Genomic DNA, 21502 nt, shown 5'->3' with positions numbered 1-21502 from the left:
AGTGTAAAGTTTGTTAAGGGAATGATGTCTTGCTGGAGTCCAAATTTACATAACCAAATCACTGTTTCATACTGGATTAGATTATGGGAATGTAGGATCAGGAATAGACCATTATGCCTTCCGTGCCTGTTCTACTAATCAGTGAGATCATGGCTAATCTCTACCTTAACTTTACTGCACATGCTTTGGCTCAATATCCTTTTCCATTAATGTCGAGCATGTATCTACGTCTGATTTAGCATTTTTTAATTGAGCTAGCATCTACTCTTTTTTAATTGGAGTTCCAAACTATTTCCAAACTCCATGATGTCAAAAGGAAATGGATAAGATATTTGAAGGAATTTGCAGAGTTATGGGGATACCTGGAACTGACTACATTTTTTCAAACCAAGTCTTATTTTCTTAAAGTCATCTACCAGTAGGGGCATGTTTCTCTCCACTAACCAAGGCATGTTAAAATGCCTTGGTCAAATCAGCCCTTAACCTTGTACATTCTAACCATTGTGCAGAAACGTGATGCATGTAACAAAATCATTACTATTGGAAATTAAATAGAACGTAATCTGTAATATAGAACTTTTTTGCAACATCTTTTCCAAACAGGAACTACACTATACAATGTGTATTCCAGGCATGAGGGAATTTCAATAGGATTAATTGTCATAATTTACCATAATGTTTTAATTTCTGTTTGTGGGAAGAAAAGTGTAAGATCTTGTATCACTATTAAAGATTTTGATAATCTGAAAAGTTATGATCAATTTTTCTATTTTTAGCTTGCCCAATTTCGACAACGGAAAGCCCAGGCCAATCTTCCGGGAAGAAAACAAAAGAAAAAGAAAAAAGTAGCAAGCAAACCAGAGGAGCAAGTGGGATATGTCACAACTAAACATCAGGAACAGGATGATAAAATTAGGGCAGAGAGTGGGCCGCCAGGAGATGGAGAGTTCATAATTAATAGGATTTTACGCAGTGGAGATGTAATCAAACAGGACCAGACCTATATGATTGAGGTGAGAACTATTTGTGCTTTGTTTTTGTTCAATTTAATAAGATGTGACAAATTCGTAATAGTGTGTTGATATACTATATAGAATTTGTGTGGTGTCACATTGTATAGTTCCTCAGTAAAGGAGTCCAAAAGCCTAATATTTTCCCAGTTCTAATAAGTTCATACATTATGTGTTCTGGGTAGATGGTGTCTCACAAAGTATCAAATTCGCATGTTTCTGATTGGAAAGTAGAATTTTGTCATATTTGTTGAAGGAAATACAATTTGTCATTAGCACTGATGTCGAGGTAATCAGAAAAATTGACTTAACCCAGACTACCAACTAAACATGAGATATGGTCACAATACACCAGTTCAACATATTAGCCTAGATTTTGTATGTCTTTTTTAAAATTAATACTTTATTCATAAAAATGCTGTTATATACATGCATAGTTATAAAACTTTTCATTGGATTTTTTTCATGTAAAAAAAAGTGACAATATATGTAGGCACTAAAGCAGTTCAGTCCTATACAGAAGTGTATGAAGAATCAAACAAACAAAAGTTGAAGTTTAATTCTCTCCAGCAAACAAACCCAAGACATTTGTTATTTGTTCAAGACTATATTTAGATGCATTTGAGGTACTGGAGCAAGTTTGATAACTGAACCTTGGCAGAAAGACCTCAGATGATGGCTTATTTTGCCCACTGCGCTTTGCTGGCAGCAGCCTCAAGATTTAGTGCACCCACAGCATGTTGGCCAGGACCTTGGAATGCAACACTCGGCTGAGGTCAGCTCCTTGTTCTGGAAGACCAACAAGTTTCAGGCAGACCAAAGAGTGTGTTTTACCGAGTTGATGGTCCTCCAGGCACAGTCGATGTTTGTTTCAGTGTGCGTCCTGGGAAACAGACACAGAGTTCTGCATCACAGAGCTGCTCATCAAAAACCGCAGCATTTTTCTCCAGACTTACTTTTGCAAAGGCATATTCCAGAAGGAGATGTGTGACAGTCTCTACCCCACCCACCCCAGAGACTCCGATGTCTTGGTGTTTGTTGGAAAGTTCTGGTGATGAGGCATTCTGCCAAATGACCATGACCGTGTAATCAAGGAACAGCTCAACATCATCCACTCTCTCCTTTTCTCGCAGGGTATCAAGGATGCTACGAGCTGACTACTTCCTGATGGACTTGTGGTCAAAGGTGTTTTTCTTTGGCAATCTTTCCACAATCTTTCTATCTTCTCCACAAAGGGCAGGTGATAAAGAAAGGTTTAATTACTTCAAGCATTCCATGGCGATGATGCCAGATCCATCCTTTGCAACACCGGGATAGGTAGAACCCCAGTATAGTGACACTTGGTGTTCGCATACTGAGGGTCTATGCGCAGCTTGATGCAGCCACTCACAAAGGTGGTCATGAGGATGAGGGCAGCATTGGATGATTTCTTTCCCCACTTATTCAGAATTTAGTATGTTGTGTCCCTATTGAAACAGTCCATCTTAGACCTTCAAATGAAGTGGAAGGTGGCTTGGGTGACTGCATTTCTGTCCTCTGTCACAGAGGTTTTAGATGACAACACACAGAAGAGGCTGGACCAGCCATTATCTTTGAGTGAACTGATGAATGCCCCAAGTCCTTAGAAAAGAGGGATGATTATTCTAGCAGTGCAGGTCAAAGCCTCACTGTACATGGATGAGACCGCTGTTTTCTGTTTGGATCCACTGTCATTGCACAGATTCATGAACATCTGCGACCAGTTCGAACTGGCTTCAGGTACCAAGGTAAATTGAGACAAGGGCGAGGTCATGCTCTTTGGGAACTCGGCTGACTGGTCCTTTATACCCTTCACCATCAGGAAAATTACCTGAAGATGCTGGGAATATGGTTTGGCGGGGCTGAGTGTGTGCAAAATCTGGAGAGGAGAGCATCGCCAAGGTAAAGCAGAAGCTGGGCTTTTGGGAGTTCTGCTCCCTCTCCATTGCGGTTAGAAACCTGGTCGTCATGTGGGAGGCACACTCTCTGTTGTACATGGTGCAGATCTGGCCCATTCCCAGATTTTGTATGTATTGTACCTGAAGATTTTTAAACTACCGTATAAATATAGCATAGTGTAATGGTTGTAGCTGCACTGCTGAGATTACAAACTACATTGACATAACTGTGAAAACAACTGCATAATTAATTTGTAGTAAGCAGCTTTTTCATTTGAACATTATCTAGAGAGCTAATACCTGAATATTTGACAGTTTCTGAATTACTTGCAGAGGAGAAACTAATGTGTCAAATAAAAAATATTTAAATTCTTTTATTCGCATAAAGTATCGGCTCTTATTACATGAGGGATACATTCAATAACATTACTTACCCCATTAAACCCGTTTAATGTTGATTTACAAAGGTCACTTGACCATGTAGAGATTGTAGTGATCATGTATTGAAAATGTTCCTTCACAAAACAAGTTGTTTGCCTTAAACTGCAAAAACAAATGAATAACACTTTCCCATTAGTGGGAACTGTCCAGTTGAGGGAGGGGCAGTGTGGCTTTCGATTTGAAAGAATAGCAAAGTACCAGAGCTGAGAGAACACATTGCAATGTCATCCTGCATGGAGACGAGGATGGCAAACTGAGTGGTCAGCAGAATGTGGAGAAAGAATGAAGTTCGTGTGGAAGAGATAAAGGATAGGCTTAGGCTATGGAGGAAACATGAGAAAAATTAAAAATGTATGTGCAGTTTAGGTCTATCATAGTATCCCTACAGTATGGAAGCAGGCTGTTCAGCCCATTGAATCCACACTGACCCTGTGAAGAGCATATCACCCAGACCCATCTTATTCTTGTAACCCCATGGTTATCATGGCTAATCCATCCAGACCCACCTTATCTCCATAACCTCGCAGTTACCACGGCCAGTCCTCCTAACCTACACATATTTGGATTATGGGAGAAAACCTATGCCGACACAGGAAGAATACACAAACTCCACACAAAGTCACCGAATGGTCCCTGGTACTGTGAGGCAGCAGTGCTAACCTATGAGCCACTGTGCCGCGAGGATAGGTGAAGTTTGAAGGGAGGTTTGGCTGGGAAGGTGAGATGAGTGAGACAATACAGCAGATAGTTGGGTAGTTTCTGTTAGTTGTGACCACAGTTTAGCTATTTCTGAGGAAATTCAAAGATGAATAGGTTGCATTGTTCGGTGTGAATTTGGAATCAGAGCACCCTTGGTTCAAGCATTATAGGTGCATTTTGTCCAAAATGATGTCTGCAGCTCATGCACACACTTTTGGGATAAGTCATATCAGGTGTCATGTTAGCAGAAGGTGTTGCATGTATGAAAAGCAATTAGGTGGTGATGTTGTTTGTCCAGCTGCTGAGTGAATGTATGAAGAAAATCATCCAAGCCAGTACGCTGTAACCAACAGTGTTCATGCCTTCATTCTGTGACCATCTCTTCTCTTAGCTGTACTTTTACCACTATGGCAAACAAAGGGTAGATGGTGAATCTTTAGGGCTGTTTCCTTACTGTGTTTTCAGTGACTTAATTGCATAACCCATGCACATGTGCACAGCCAAGCTGTCTTGTAAAATATACACGAAACCTTGATTATCTGGCATTTGATTATCCGAATATCAGATTATCCGGCAAGATCGCAAGGTCCTGATGCTTGGCGAAACTGTGTTATCCGGCTTTCGATTATCCAGAATTCGATTAACCAAATGAAATACTGCCTGCCTGTGTCCTTTGGTTAATCGAGGTTCCTCTATAAATGACTTTTCTTTAGTGAGGACGTTGTGAAATACTGTGTTTTAGGTTATTTTTACTAACTCAATCACCAGCTTGCTATATTCATTAATACCAGGTTCCTGTTCATTCGTTCATACCTCTTTACTAACCCATTATTTACTATAGTAACGTTTCATTCATTCGTATATAAAATCGCATTTTGTAGTATATTTTATTGTTACAATATAGACTAAAGTTAAAACATCCCTTTCAACCCATTCACCTTAAACCCTTATCAGGCCTATTTCTACATCAAAAGGTATCAATATCATAAACAATATCATTCCCATCAAGTTTCCACTAAACATTCTGATATCAGCCATTACCAGCCATCTCCCAGATCTGAATAGATTACAGAACATCAAACAGTTTCTCCAATTCATATGTACTTTTTGGGAAAATTAGAAAACCTGAATTAAAATCTCCAACACAGACACAAATTGGAGAGATTGTCTGGAAAGGGTTAACAAGAAAACTTCAAGCACACTGGACAAACAAATGACGATGAGAAAAGGGACAGTTAATGCAGGATTGAAAGTGTTACATCTGAATGCATGCAATATATAAGGAATAAGGTAAATGAGCTTGTGGCGTAGATCAAAATTGGTAGGTATGATGCGGTGGGCATCAGGGAGATGTGACTGCAAGGGGACTGGATTGGGAACTGAATATTCAAGGACATATATCCTATCGAAAAGACTTGCAGATGGGCAGAGGGGGTGGGTTGACTTATTAATGAAATGAAATGAAATTAAATCGATAGTAGGGTCAGATGGAGCAGCATCTGTACGGGTAGAATTAAGGAACGACAAAGGTAAAAATACTATAGTTGGAGTTTTGTACAGGCTTCCAAGTAGTAGCCCAGGAGCTAGGGCACAGGATCCACAAGGAAATAGAAAACGTGTAGGAAAGGCAAAGTTACAGTGACCATGGGGACTTTAATATGTAGGTGGATTGGGAAAATCAGATTAGTCATGGATTGGTAGAAAAGGAATTTGTGGAATGTCTGCAAGATGACTTTTTGGAGCAGCTTGTGATGGAGCCCACCAGGGAAGTGGCACTGTTGGCTTTAGTGTTGTACAATGAGGCAAACTTGATAAGGGAGCTTAAAGTGAAAGAACCCTCAGGAGGCAGTGATCATAATATGACTGTGTTGACTGCAATTTGAGAGTGAGAAGATTGAATCAGAGGTAACGGTTTTACAGCTGAATAAAGGCAACTGTAAAGGCATGGGTAGAATTGACTGGAGGAGGAACATAGGAGGAAAGACAGTAGAATAGTAATGGCAGGGGTTTTTGGGAGTAATTCAGGAGACACGGCAGAGATTCATCCAGAGGAAAAAGAAGCATGGTACAGGGAGGATGAGGCAACCATGACTGACTAGGGAAGTCAAGGACAGCATAAAAGCAAAAAAGAGAGCATATGATGTGGCAAGGGGCAGTGGGAAACCAGAGGATTGGGAAACTTACAAAGATAAAAAGAGGACACCAAAGAAAAAATAAGGAGGGAGAAGATTAACTATGAGGGTAAGCTTGTTCGTAATATAAAGGAAGACTGTAAGAGTTTCTTCAGCTATATAAAGGGCAAAAGAGAGGCAAAAGTAGACATTGGGCCACTGGAAAATGACATTGGAGAGATAGTGGGAAACAAGGAAATGGCTGAGGACCTGAATAATTACTTTGTGTTGGTCTTCACTGTGGAAGACACAAGTAATATCTCAAAAATTTGAGAGCTGAGTATAGTGGTCTTCACCAAGGAGAAAGTGCTAGAAAGACTGAAAAGCCTTAAGGTGGATAAATCATCTTGACCAGCTGGACTACACTGAAGAGATAGTGGAGGCATTAGTGGTGATCTTTCAGGAACCACTACAATGAAGGAGGATTCCAGAGGACTGGAAAATCGCTAGCATGACTCCCCTGTTTAAAAAGGGAGTAAAGCAAAAGATGGAAAATTACAGGCCGATTAGCCTAACCTTGGTTGTGGGTGAGATCCTGGAATCTGTTGTGGAGGATGAAATGTCTGAATACTTGGAAATGTATGGTAAAATAGGGCAAAGTCAGCATAATGTCATCAAGAGGAGGTCATGCGAACAAAGCTGCTAGAATTCTTTGAGGGAGTAATGAGCAGATTGATCAAGGAGAAGCAATGGATATATCTACCTGGACTTCAAGGAGGCCTTTGACAAGGTGCTGCACAGGAGGCTGCTGAGTAAGATAATGACCCATGGTGTCAGAGGCAAGGTGCTAGCATGGATAGATGCTTGGCTGTCTGGCAGAAAGCTGAATGGGAATAAAAGGGTCGTTCTCAAGATGGCTGTGAATGACAAGTGTTCTGCAGGGCTCAGTGTTGGGGACCACAACTTTTCACTTTATATATTAACAATCTAAATGAAGGAACTGAGGGCATTCTGGCTAAGTTTGTAGACGATATAAAGGTAAGTAGAGACAGATAACATTGAGAAAGTAGAGAAGCTGCAGAAGGATTTGGACAGGTTAGGAGAGTGGGCAAAGAAGTGGCAGATGGAGTATAATGTGGGAAAGTGTGAGGTCATGCACTTTGGTAGGAAGAATTAAGGAATGGACTATTTTCTAAATGGGGAGAAAATTCAGAAGTTTGAAGTGCAAAGAGACTTGGAAGTTCTAGTCCAGGATTCTCAAGGTAAACTTGCAGGTTGAGTCAGTAGTTAGAAAGGCATTTATTTTGAGAGCACTTGAATATAAAAGCAGGTATGTACTTCTGAGGCTCTTGGTCAGGCCATGTTTGGAGTATTATGCGCAGTTTTGGGTCCCATATCTCAGGAAGGATGTACTGGCCCAAGAGCATGTTCAGAGTGGGTTCATGAGAACGGTCCCAGGAATGAAAAGCTTAATATATGCGGAACGTTTGAGGACTCTGGGTTTATACTCAATGGAGTTTAGAAGGATGAGAGGAGATGTAATTGAAACATACATTGAATTGAATTCACTGGACAATATAGATGTTGGGAAGATGTTTCCATTGGTAGGAGAGATTAGAACTCAAGGGTATAGCCTTAGAGTACGGGGGAGACCTTTAGATCAGTGATAAAGAGAAACCTCTTCAGTCAGAGAGTGGTGAATCTGTGGAATTCATTGCCACAGAAGGCTGTGGAGGCCAGGTTATTGACTATATTTAAGACTGAGATATATAGGTTCTTGAGTATCAACAGGATCTAGGGTTATGGGGAGAAAGCGGAAGAATGGGGTGAGAAACTTATCAACCATAATTGAATAGTGGACCAGACTCAATAGGCTGAATGGCCTAAGTTCTGCCGCTATGTCTTATGGTCTAAGTACCTTTTAATTGGGTTGTCATCTCTTTCAGAAACTGACGGTCAAAACAGTGCTTATGTGAAAATACGTGAATGAATGAATGAAACTCACCAACAAATAGTAAACAAACCTCACAACCCAGCTGCAGTAACCAGTTTAATATCATTTATTCTTTTAAATACAGGTTCAATTTCTAACTTAATAAGAGCATATATGCCTAGTATTTTTTTACTAATATGTATTAACATAAAAGACAAAAGGACTAACACCTCTTAATTTTGCAAGCAGAGTGGACAGACACTCTGAATCCTATCAGGAGTAGCACCCATGTTTTAACCCATCTCCTGTCTCCCAGGACAGAAACCCTTCAACCTTTATGTACTATAGTTAAAACAATGTAACATCATTGTAATAGAATTGTAATACATGTAAGAACTGTATTTCGGGATTCAATTTCCATCTTGAACTTGCAGTTGCCGAATAAAATACTCACTCACTGATTTTGCCACTCATTGATTTCGGTTGTTATTTGAAGACGATCCCACATTGTCCTGGAGGAATGTCCGGAAAGTAGAATTGAAATTACAGTCTGATCTTATTGAATGGCAGAGTGGACTCAAAGGACCTAATAACCCACTCCTCCTAATTCATATGTTTTCAATGAAATCTGCAACAACTTCTAACTTCTGTGCATTTGCCTGTCCTAGTGCTGTAAGGCAGTGCTTTCCCTGAAGTTGCAGTATGGCTGGTGTAAGGCTACTGCCATTCAGTTGAAGATAGCCTTGGATAACAACATAGTTGAACCTTGATGGTCTAGTTGCAAATTCTAACATCTTGGAATGGGCAGCAGCAGTCCTGGGCCATTTGCCTGACAGACAACAACAAACTGCACTGTCAGAGTGGAAGGGGAAGTATAAATGAATGTCTTTCTGAGATAGAGCAATAGATTTGTGCTCCATGGAAGCATTGCTACATCTTTCACTCCCAAGGTTCTGAGTAACCTTTTGAGGAATGGGCACCTTGTAATCCCCTTTTAAGTATTGTAATATGCTGTCTTTTTTAAAATTTTGCCGATGAGATGTTATTTTCTGTCTCGGCCTGCATTTATTATCCATCCTGATTTAAGGAGAAAGTGAGGTCTGCAGACGCTGGAGATCAAAGCTGAAACTTTATTCCTGAAGAAGGGCATGTGCCCGAAACGTCGAATCTTCTGTTCCCTAGATGCTGCCTGACCTGCTGTGCTGTTCCAGCAATAAAGTTTCAGCTCCATCCTGATTTACCCTTGAGATGGTGATGGTGGCTTGCCATCCCGAACCCTTGCGGTCCTGGGGATATAGTTGTGTTTGCTGTGCTTTTAGAAAGGAAGTTTCAGGATTTTGACCCAGCAATAGTGAAGGAACAGCATGTAGTTCTAAATCTGCTTGGAGGGGGGCGTGCAGGTGGTATGTTCCCATGTTTATGCTGCCCTTGTGGTAAAAGGTCACAAGTTTGCAAACTGCTATCTGAGGAGCCCTCATGAGTTTTGCTGCAGTGCACCGTGGAGGTGATACACATTCCTGCCACTGTTTTGGTGGTGGATGGGTGCTAATCAATTGGACTACATTGTCATAGATAGTGTTAAGTTTCCTGAGTACTGTTGGAGCTGTGCCACCAGATCATTGGAAATTATTGTATCATATTCTGACTCGTGTCTTGTAGGTGACGCACAGGCATTGAAGAGACAAGAGGCAAATTAGTGTTCCCACTAATTTGCTTTCCTTTGCAGACCTCTGAAGTCCGTATGCAGTTGTGACTTCGAGAACAGGCTGTGACAAGTGTCGGCACGCTGATTGGTGTGGGCCCTCAGAGCACAGCAATGCATCTTACAGAGAATTTATACTGTAATGAATTTGGGCTTTTGTAGTGTCCCATTTGCTTCAGAGGTGTGTAATTACATCTCTGAACAAACTGATTAGAAAATAGCTGCCTTGAAGAATCAGGGCACTTGTGCTGCAGTGGTAGTAAGTCAACCTCTAAGGTTGGAGGTCTGGTTCAAGTAACACGTATTCCGACAATGAGTAATGACATCTCTGATCAAGCTGAATAGAAAAATATCTACCTCGAAAAAATCCTGTAATGATGCCACTGGATTGAATGACTGACCTTCACAGCTAGTTCTGCAACACAGGCCTTCAGTACAATGCTTTCAGGCATTTCCTGATATCACATGGAGTGAATTAAATAAGTTGAAGACTGGCATCTGTGATGTTGCGGACCTACAGTGGTGGTGTGTTTGAGGGAGCAAGCTGGTCTTCTATTGTACACTTGAGTTTTAAAGGAATCTGAGAAATCAACCATTTGATACCATCATGGTTGACCTGACAGAAGTGCTGATGGATCTCCATGCTTGAAAGGATAGCCTCAAAATTCTGAGCAAAGCTTGATACCAAGTTTTTGCTTCATGACATTGAAAGTTGATTTTCTGGCCGCTTTCTCAATCCACCAAACAGATTGCTGCACAGAGAGCAGAGGAAGTTTGGAAAGCCATTGTGATGAGGCGTTCATTATTTCAGGAACAAAAGTCTAATTCCAGGATGGTTTATTGCCTCTCTGCAAGATGTCCCTGGCTGAACAGCATTTGAGGGATGAGGTAAGAAGGATAAACTGGAGATTTTCAAGAACAAAGAAAGGGATTTGCAAACAGAACACCAAAGCTAGTGATTTCTGGCTTATTCCCTGTGTTATACACAGATAGATGTAGAAATAGGATAACAAAGATTTGGTGCATTTCTGCAAGAGAGACTTTAGATTTCCAGTACATTGAAACTAGTTCTGACTGAGTTTGGTCAAACAGGCCCAAATTGAGCCTGAACCAATGTCTTTGTGAGGCAGTTTGCTGTGCTTTCAGGGAAATTTTTTAAAAATTGGCAGGGTAATGGGAACTAGGATTATGAAGGATTAAAAATAAGTGCATGGGGGACTGAGGGATAACATGTTGCATGACAATAAAATCTAGTAAAGTATTAGATGGAGTCAGATTAAAAGCTATTGTTTTAAACTCTAAATTAGGATTATAATGCCTGCATGTAGGTAAATAAGGTTGGTGAAATGCAGGCACAAATAACCACATGAGAATATGATGCTATGGTGATAATAGAGACCTGGCTCAACAAAGGACAGGACTGAGTAATAATCGTTTTTGGATACTATGATAAAGGTTTAGAAGATCATTTAGGAATTTGGATTCTTAAGTAGAGATAATTTCTAGTTTTATTTCTGTGAAGGTGACTTGTATGTTTCTTGAAAATGAGATCAGGAACAGTGAATTCACCTTAAACTAAATGACTAGCAAGGTGCTGATACAGTTATTTGATGAGGTGTTTACAAAGTTCAATTTATATGGCCAAAAAAAGCACAGATGACCAAGATCTGCAGTCAGGATTTGATTGAGAAGAAGCGACTCAAAACAGAGGGAAGTTAGTTTATGACAGTTTCCAGGCTTATCCAAGCTGGAAAAAAATCTGAAGATATTACAGCAATTCAAGTAAGACAGGACTTTGCTCAAAGTTCAGATAGGAAAAGTCATTGAGTTAGTTGATGTTTGTCTATTTTGGGGGAGTGGAGGGAGTTCTGGAGGGAGTGCCATCTATTAAAATGTAGATTGTCCAAAAGGAAACCTTTGCAAACTCGTCAGTTAAGTAATAAATTAAAGATTTAAGATAGGAGTGCTACATCACTTGGGTTGAGTCTTTGAAAAAAACCTTTTTCTCTTTGCTGCTTAAGGTAGGATTTTTCCAAATTGCCTAAGCACTTCATTTGTGTAATAAACCCATGTTCTTCTGTTGAAAATGCATTATAATTTTGTGTGAATGCAATCAGTGACTGACCACCACGGTAACCAAAATAAAACTTGGGGACTATTTCTATCAGATCAGGATTCATTCTGGTATGTGATATGTCCAGTATTACCATCAGCTGGGATCATAATACTATACTTCATATAATATTCTTTCTTGGGATATGGAAGGGCAGCATTTATTGCCTCTTTCTAATTGCTCTTGAGAAGTTGGTGATAAACTACCTTTTTCAATATCACAAAGAGAGTTTCTGGATTTTCACCCAGCAACTGTGAAGGAATGGCTGTATGGTTCCAAGTCAGGATGGTGATTTAAGGAGAATGAGATCACGAACTGCATCTATTTCATTAGAGTTAAGAAATAATAGAGGTTCAGATTTAGATTACTGGGTGTGTTCAAAAGACTTCCAAATAAAGAGAGAGTTATAACAAAGCAAATTTGCAAGAAAGTTAAAGAAATTGAAAAGTTGATAGTATCCTAATACAGGCTAGTATTTTGACGGTGTAAGTGATCTGAGGGGAGTTTTAGTGTGTTCAGAAGAAATTTTATGTTTATTATGTTTCTGTGGCAGTGAGAAAGGATTTTGGGTATGAGTTGGATTAATACTGTGCAATCCCTTGTTTCGGTGGCTCAGTGGTTAGCACTGCTGCCTCACAGCACCAGGGTCCCAGGTTCGATTCCAGTCTCGGGCAACTGTGGACTTGTTGGGCCGAAGGGCCTGTTTCCATACTGTAGCGAATCTAATCACTGTAGGGAACCTAAACCTTAATTTGTATAACTGATGAAAAACACACCAGTTGACCAATGATTTTATTGTAACATCAATGAGTAAATCACAATACAAGTATTTATAACTTGTATAGACTACTACTTGTTTAGTCTCGGCTTTTGGATTTTTTTGTCCCATCGCTGAGTCCCTGACCCAGGACGCCTGCGTGTTGGTCTTAGGTTCTCACTATCACTTATCTTTGCTTCAGAGTTTATACCCTTATATTGGTCTCTATTTTTGTTGCTTGCCCATCAATGCTGAATCAACCAGTGATCGAGAACTTACCATGTGATGTCTTTTGCTCCACTCAGTTAGCTTCACATTCGATTGATGTAATATGAATCCAACAAGTATCCATCTCAGCATTGTAGCTTTTTGCCATGTTTGTTGTCAGGCGCAGAGAAAACAAAATAGCAAAAGTTCAGCAGACTTGGTTTGCAGTTATTAACCCCTTTTTTTGCTGCAATATTTCGTGTTGCAGACTTGGCTAGAATCCAAAGTCCACATTGTTAATCAAGGAATTTTAGAGAGCAGTGATCATAGTATTGTATAGTTTGGGTTAGCTATGGAAAAATAGGACAAGGAATAATACAGAATAAGAATACTACACTGGAGGTGGCCGTGAGGGTGGATATGTTCCAGGTAAATTAAAATCAAAGATGGGCAGGAAAAGCTATAACATACTAACCTTTAAAGAGGAAATGGTCCATGCACATTGCAAGTACGTTCCCACAATGGGGAAAAGTAGGGAAATCAAAGCCAATACTCCCTCGAGGATGAGAGAGAAAGAGAATGATGTTGAACCATGTAGAAATCCAGAAAGTTTTTGTTGCCCCTCAAAGAAACTCAGGCATATTGAAACATGTCAACAATTTTTTAAATATTCAGTTTTGGAATATAGGTTCTTGATGGGCCAATATTTATTTCCCATCCTAGATTTCCTTGAGAAGATGTCGAGCTGCCTTCTTGAACTGCTGCAGTCCATTTGATATTGTTACACCACGATGCTGTAGAGGTTGGGAATGCCAGGATTTTGACTCAGTGGCACTGAAAGAACAGCAAATTAATTTCAGATTAAGGAGTCAAGTTGTCTCTTATTCGAGATGTCATTACCTGGCATTTGTCTGGCGTGAATGTTACTTGTCACTTGTAACCTTGATATTGTCCAGGTCTTTTGCTTTTATACATGAACTGCTTCAATATCTGAGTCGTCGCAATAATGCTGAATATAGTGCAATCATTGAATACAAAGCAAACATCATCACTTATGACCTTATAATGGAAAGAATGTCATTGATGAAGTAACTGAAGACAGTTGGATCTAGGAACTCCTGCAGAGATGAGATGACTGTCCTTCAACAAACACAGCTATCTTCCTCGGTGCCTGTTATGACTCCAATCAATGGAGACTTTACCCCCAATTCCTATTGATTTCAGTCTTGCTAGGACTCAATTCCACATTCAGTCAAATGCAGCTTTATCATTCTTATTTCATCTCTGGAATTCAACTCTTGTCCATTTTTAAACCAAGATTTTAAGAAGGTCAGAAGCACGTCAGTGAGCAGGTTGTTCTTAGGCAGTGCTGCTTGACAGCACTGATGACATAATTTATCACTTTACTGATGATTGATATTGGCTGGAATTAATTTGTCTTTTTGTGTACAGGACATAGCTGGACAATTTTTCACAATTGCCAGGTAATTGACAGTATTATAGCTTTGGCTACAGGTGCTCAAGTTCTGGAGCGCAAGTCTCCAATGCTATTGCCTAAATGTTGTTAGGGACCATAGACTTTTGCAGTGGCCAGTTCCACCAACTGTTTCTTGATATCGTATGGGGTGAATCAAATTGTTTGAAGGCTGGTATCAGTGATGCTGGGGACCACTGAAGGAAGCTACGATGGATCATCCACTTGGCACTTCTGATTGAAGGTTGTTGCCAATGCTTCAAACTTATCTTTAGCTGGTCTCTTCCATCATTGAGAATGGGGATATTTGTGGAGCTTCCTCCTCAGAGTTTAATTGTACACAACCTTTCATAACTCTATTATGGCAAGATTACAGGGCTGAGATTTGATTTGTTGATTGTGAGATCGTTTAGCTCTCACTTGCTGCTTATGCTGTTTGGATTAAAGGGCTGAGATCTGATCTGTTGGTTGTGAGATCGTTTAGCTCTCACTTGCCACTTATGCTGTTTGGAACAAAGGTTGACAGCTCATTTTTAGGTATACCTAGTGCAGCTCCTGGCATGTCTTCCTGCACTTTTCATTGAACCAGGATTGATCCCCTTGTTTGATGATAATGATTGAGTACAGGCGTACCAGTTTTCAGGTTGTGCTGGAGCATGATTCTGGCTCTTTGGGCTACAGCACCTCGTGGATGTTCAGTCTTGAGTTGCTAGGTCTGTTCAAAGTCTTTCTGATTTAGCATGTTGATTGTGCCACACAACTTGATGGAAGGTATTCTCAATGTGGTGGCATGACTTCAATTCCAAAAGGATTGTGTGGTGGTCACTTTTACCAATGCTGTCGTGGACAGCTGCATCTGCAGCAGGTGGATTGATGAGGATGATGTTTGTCCTTGTTGGTTTCCTTGCTACCTATTGAAGCCCCAATCTAACAGCTATGTATTTTAGGACCAGTCAAGTTTGGCTTGATCAGCAGAGCTGCTGCCAAACCACTCTTAGTGGTGGAGATTGAAGTCTCTCACCCAGAGCATGTTCTGTGCCCTTACCACATTCAGTGCTTCCTACATATGTTTATCAATATAGAGGAATGCTGATTCATTAGCTGAGGGAAGAATGTCCATGCTAACCAGCAGGAGGTTTGGCTGTGTTCACCCTGATGTCCTAAGACTTGCTGGAGTCTATGTTGAGGAATCCCAAGGCAATTCACTCCTGACTGTATACCACAGTACTGCCACATCTGCTGGATCTGTCCTACCATTGGGACTAGTAATATCCAGGTATGGTGAAGGTGGTATCTAGGACATTGACTGTAAGGTATGATTCCATAAGTATGACTATGTCAGGCTGTTGCTTAACTAGCCTGTGAGACACCTCTCCCAATTTTGGCAGTAGCCCCCAGATGTCATTGAGGAGGACTTTGCGGGGATCAGGGCCAGTTTTGCCATTATCATTTCCAGTGCTTCAGTCAATGCCAGGTGATCCATGCAGTTTCATGTGACAATAGGAAGTAAATTTTTATTGCTTAACTATAAAACCAGGAAATTTCTAATTGAATATTAAGTCTTTTACAGCAAGATGAATGCTACTTTTTAAAATGCTACTTAAATTCCATTTTTGGAACCACTTTTTCTTTAAACTGTATTCCATTTTACCAGTTCAAGAAGAGATTCTTGTTTTGTCTTGCAGAAATTGAATACAGTTATGGTAACAGAATAGCATTATGCAACAATGATGGAGCTTTTTTGTATACTTTTGTCATATCCTTTAACATGAAATTATTGATTATGTATGTGCATTTGTAGAAATGAAATTACTGGATGCTGCATTTTCATTGTATTTTTTAATAAAATTAATTATGTATCTCACTCCGCCCACTGATATTAATTATATTTGCAGTTTTTGAAGTGTGATCATTAAATATTGAGATAAATTTGCACATTGCATCTGCATCAGCGATTTCTAGATCAGATGGTACGAATGCAGAGCAAAGCTTATTAGCTCTGCCTGTGTATAAGTGCAGTAGTTAAAGAGGGCTTTCATAACCAGTGCTAAGTTTTGTTTTTCACACCACCTATTTCTCTGTGTTCTAAGTAGATTACCTAATTTGGTCTCCCACAGTTTTGTGCTGAATGAAGGGACTTATGGTGATGTTATTGAGGCTCGTTGAATTCATTTACTGTCAGACCCTCATGGCCAACAAATAGAAGAATAAAAGTGTCTATCAGTTTGTTGGCTTTAGGCCAAAGCCTTAAAAGTGAAAATAATTTGTCAACAACTGTGCAGTTTGTTCTGTGGAATTATTTGAGCACATTCCCTCAGTAAAATCAAAATGAGCTACTACATGGGTGTACACTTATGACTTGTGAAATATGTAATGATTGAAATGGTGATCGTGATTTCCTCCTCCACCCTTGGCTACATAGTAAGACTGTTGTGAAAATAAGTGATGGAACAGGCAGTAATGAATTTGATAGTTTTTCAAAAAAATGCTGTCTAAGAAAAGTAACGACTTGTGAGATTCTGTGTTCAGTCAAATAATGAATTTTATTTTAGAACTGTTATCTTTAAATGGTTGTCGAGTTGAACAAAAAAGGTTGGAAGGTTGGATAAAAAGACAAAAACCTACAACCGATAATGGAGTAAAAACAATGTAAGTCAAAGCAGGTAGGCTGAGATGAAATGTCAACATTTTAAATCAAATAAAGTCCTGAAAATGGATTAGTAATTGGAAATTTCGAGCAAGTATTTTAAAATCATGTGATGTGGCCATTGCTGACAAGACCAGTATTTGTTGTCCATCCCTGAGATAGTTGCATGGTCATCAATAATAAGACGAGGTTGTAATTTGACATTTTATTAATTGAATTCAAATTTCATCAGGTACAGTGGTGGGATTTGAACCCATGCCCCCAGAGATATAGCATGGGGTTCTGGATTATTAGTTCAGGGATATTACTATACTACCAGCTGCTCTTCAAACATTAAGGGAAACATGTTAAGGAAAAAGGCTTTAATACAGTTCAGCAGGGACAGAAAAGGCTGCATTATCTCATTTTGTGTTGTAATTTTTTTTTTGTAAAGCATGTTAGAGCTATTGTTGTAAGTATATGGATCGTTCATAGATTTAACAATGATTTAGAGTAATTTACACTTTGTAAACATGCAATTCTTTCATACAGATCCAGGAACAGTCACAGACTAAATGCTTCAACTTTCAATCTTAAGGACATTCCGAATAGAGTCATAGAGATGTACAGCATGGAAACAGACCCTTCAGTCCAACCCGTCCATGCCGACCAGATAGTCCACCTGCCAGTACCTGACCCATATCCCTCCAAACCCTTCCTATTCATATACACATCCAAATGCCTCTTAAATGTTGCAATGGTACCAGCTTCCACCACTTCCTCTGGCAGCTCATTCCATACACGTACCACCCTCTGCATGAAAAAGTTGCCCCTTAGGTCTCTTTTATAACTTTCCCCTCTCACCCTAAACCTATGCCCTCTAGTTCTGGACTCCCCGACCCTAGGGAAAAGACTTTGTCTATTTATCCTATCCATGCCCCTCATAATTTTGTAAACCTCTATAAGGTCACCCCTCAGCCTCCGATGCTCCAGGGAAAACAGTCCCAGCCTGTTCAGACTCTCCCTATGCTCAGATCCTCCAACTCTGGCAACATCCTTGTAAATCTTTTCTGAACCCTTTCAAGTTTCACAACATCTTTCCGATAGGAAGGAGACCAGAATGAGACCAGAATTGCACGCAATATTCCAACAGTGGCCTAACCAATGTCCTGTACAGCCGCATCTGAACAATAAAGGAAAGCATTCCAAACGCTTTCTTCTCTGCCACTTCTCAGCCCATTGGCCCATCTGGTCCAGATCCTGTTGTAATCTGTGGTAACCCTCTTCGCTGTCCACTACACCTCCAATTTTGGTGTCATCTGCAAACTTACTAACTGTACCTCTTATGCTCGCATCCAAATCATTTATGTAAATGACAAAAAGTAGATGGGCCAGTACCGATCCTTGTGGCACTGCACTGGTCACAGGCCTCCAGTCTGAAAAACAACCCTCCACCACCACCCTCTGTCTTCTACCTTTGAGGTGGTTCTGTATCCAAATGGCTAATTCTCCCTTTATTCCATGAGATCCAACCTTGCTAATCAGTCAATAAGTTATAAACATAAATACAATATAAAAATCTTGCATCTTGCGAGTTGGCTTCTGGTTGCTATACTTTTGATGCTATTGTCAGCTTTTATGTTGAAATGTACTGTGATTTCATTAGTCTTTTGTCCACTCAGAGGAACCCCATAAATCTCTGGCAATGTGACCTGGAAGCTTATCATCCATGATTTTCCTTCAGTTACTGAAATATATTTTGTTCAAATAAGAGGTCTAATGCCAATATATTAAAAAATACATTAACAATATTTTAAATTTTTGTATTGAACTGCCCTTATGCCTTTTAGTGCCTTAGGTGAAGCCTTCAACTAAAGACTTTCCCAATCTCCAAAGCCTGAGCAGTGAGTTGATACTTTTGTGGAAGATCTATGGCAGCAGGCGTGTTGAATTTCTCAGGATGCATTATCAATGAGAATGTTGTCTTTTGCACAGAAACCTTTCAACGTTGAAGTTCTCGTTGAAAAGCTAGATGATTCTGTTCCAAAACAACATAATCTTTATTCAATAAAAGCTGTATGTGAAAGAAATGAATGACTTAAGGTTAGGATCCAGTTATGGCCATTATTTTCTCATCTGTAAATTTTATAAAGTTAAAGTGGAAAATATTAGATTGTAGTTTCTCTAATGTTAGCTTCATTAACTTTTAAAGCAGTTGATTATGAAGCCATCTAATTACCTCACCTATTTTTAAATTAATAAAGGTCAGTAGATGTAGGTTTGCTCGCTGAGCTGGAAGGTTGATTTTCAAATGTTTTGTCACCATACTAGGTAACATCAGTGAGCCTCCAAACAAAGCACTGCTGGTGTTTCCTGCTTTCTATTTATATGTTTGGGTTTCCGTGGGTTAGTGATGTCATTTCCTGTGGTGATGTCATTTCCTATGGTGATATCATTTCCTGTTTTTCTCAGGGGGTAGTAAATGGTTTGTTGATAGAGTTCCAGTTGGAATGCCATGCTTCTAGGAATTCTCATGCATGTCTCTGTTTGGCTTGTCCTAGAATGGATGTGTTGTCCCAGTTGAAGTGGTGTCCTTCCTTATCTATAAGTAAGGGTACTAGTGAGAGAGGGTCACGTTGTTTTGTGGCTAGTTGATGTTCATGTACTCTGGTGGCTAGTTTTCTGCCTGTTTGTCCAATGAACTGTTTGTTACAGTTCTTGCATGGTATTTTGTAAATGGCATTAGTTTTGCTTGTTGTCTGTATATGGTCTTTCAAGTTCATTAGTTGCTGTTTTGTGTGTTGGTGGGTTTGTGGGCTACCATGGTGCCAAGGGGTCTGAGTAGTCTGGCAGTCATTTCTGAAATGTTTTTGACATAGGGGAGAGTGGCCAGAGTTTCTAGATGCATTTTGTCCGCTTGTTTGAGTTCATTGCTGAGAAATCGGCAGACTGTGTTCATTGGGTACCCATTCTTTTGAATACACTGTATAGGTGATTTTCCTCTGCTCTGCATAGTTCATTGGTGCTGCAGTGTGTGTTGGCTCATTGAAATAATGTTCTGATGCAACTTTGTTTGTGGATGTTGGGATGATTGCTTCTGTAGTTCACTATTTGGTCCGTATGTGTTGTTTTCCTGTAGACGCTGGTTTCAAGTTCCCTATTGGCTGTTCGCTCTACTGTGACATCTAGGAATGGCAGTTTGTTGTTTTCCTCCTCGCTAGTGAATTTTATGCTAATAAGGGTGTTATTGATGGTCTTGAAGGTTTCCTCTAATTTGTTTTGTTTAGTGATGACAAAGGTGTCATCTACGTAGCAGACCCAAAGTTTGTGTTGGATGGTTTGCAGAGCTGTCTGTTCGAGTCTCTACATTACTGCCTCTGCTAAGAATACTGATATCAGAGATCCTATGAGTGTTCTATTGGTTTGTCTGCAGGTTCTGTTGTTGAAGGTGAAGTGTGGGGTAAGGCATAGGTCCACTAGCTTGACAATACTGTCTTTGCTGATGAAGTTGGTGGAGTTTGGTGTATATGTCTTTGAGTCTTCTAATAATGTAGTCAGTGTTGCCTTGACCAGATTGATGTTGATGGATGAGAACAGGGCTGTAACGTCAAAGGAGACCATTATTTTATCCTCTTCTATCTTGGTGTCTTTGGTCTTCAGGAATTCTTGGGTGGAATGGATGGAGTGGTCTGAGTCTTCTACTACTATGTGTTTTAGTCTTTGGTGTAACTCTTTGGCCAGTCTGTAAGTTGGTGTTCCAGGTAGCAAGACTATGGGTCTGAGGGGGCTTCTGGTTTGTGAATTTTGGGTAATCCGTAGAAGCATGTAGGATCTGTCTGTTTCATTTTTTGGAAGTCCGTCTTATTTATTTCTCCAGATTTCTGAAGAGTTTTGAGTAGGGCTGTGATTCTGTTCTCCAGTTATAGGGTTGGGCCTATCACTACTTGTTGGTAAGTATGTCCCTGGTATGTGCATGTAGTGCGTTCGCTTTTTCAATGAAGTCTCTTTGATTTAAAATGACTGTCAAGCATCCTTTGTCTGTATCAATAATGCCCTTACTGACACAAAATTCACTAAAAAGGAGGAAAACAACAACAAACTGCCATTCCTAGACGTCACAGTAGAACAAACAGCCAACGGGGAACTTGTAACCAGCGTATACAGGAAAAAAGCACATACAGACCAAATATTGAACTGCAGAAGCAATCATCCCAACATCCACAAACGAAGCTGCATTAGAACATTATTTCAACGAGCCACCATACACTGCAGCACAGAGAAATTACGCAGAGCAGAGGAAAATCACATATACCACGTATTCAAAAAGAATAGGTCCCCAATGAACACTGACTGCTGATTTCTCAGCAACAAACCCAAACAAGCAGACAAAATGCATCCAGCAACCCTCGTCACTCTCCCCTACATCAAAAACATTTTGAAAATGACTGCCACAAACTGACCAGCACACTAAAACAGCAGCTAATGAAAGACCCTATACAGACAAAAATCAAAA

The 21502-nt window shown here is 40.0% G+C and overlaps 1 protein-coding gene across 8 annotated transcripts in view; it reads left to right on the top strand.

Annotated features, from left to right (window-relative positions):
- akap9 (A kinase (PRKA) anchor protein 9) overlaps positions 1-21502 on the top strand; it is a 261473-nt gene that overhangs the window by 3096 nt on the left and 236875 nt on the right. For all 8 annotated transcript variants that reach the window (XM_043690268.1, XM_043690265.1, XM_043690267.1 and 5 more), the window contains exon 2: positions 777-1013. In XM_043690268.1, the coding sequence (XP_043546203.1) occupies positions 777-1013 (237 nt within the window). The remainder of the gene's footprint in view (positions 1-776; positions 1014-21502) is intronic.

The sequence above is a fragment of the Chiloscyllium plagiosum genome, chromosome 5 (assembly GCF_004010195.1).
Source record: "Chiloscyllium plagiosum isolate BGI_BamShark_2017 chromosome 5, ASM401019v2, whole genome shotgun sequence".
NCBI lineage: Eukaryota > Metazoa > Chordata > Chondrichthyes > Orectolobiformes > Hemiscylliidae > Chiloscyllium > Chiloscyllium plagiosum.
The sequence above is the reverse complement of the archived record's forward strand: the minus strand, read 5'-3'. Positions and strand labels throughout refer to the sequence as shown.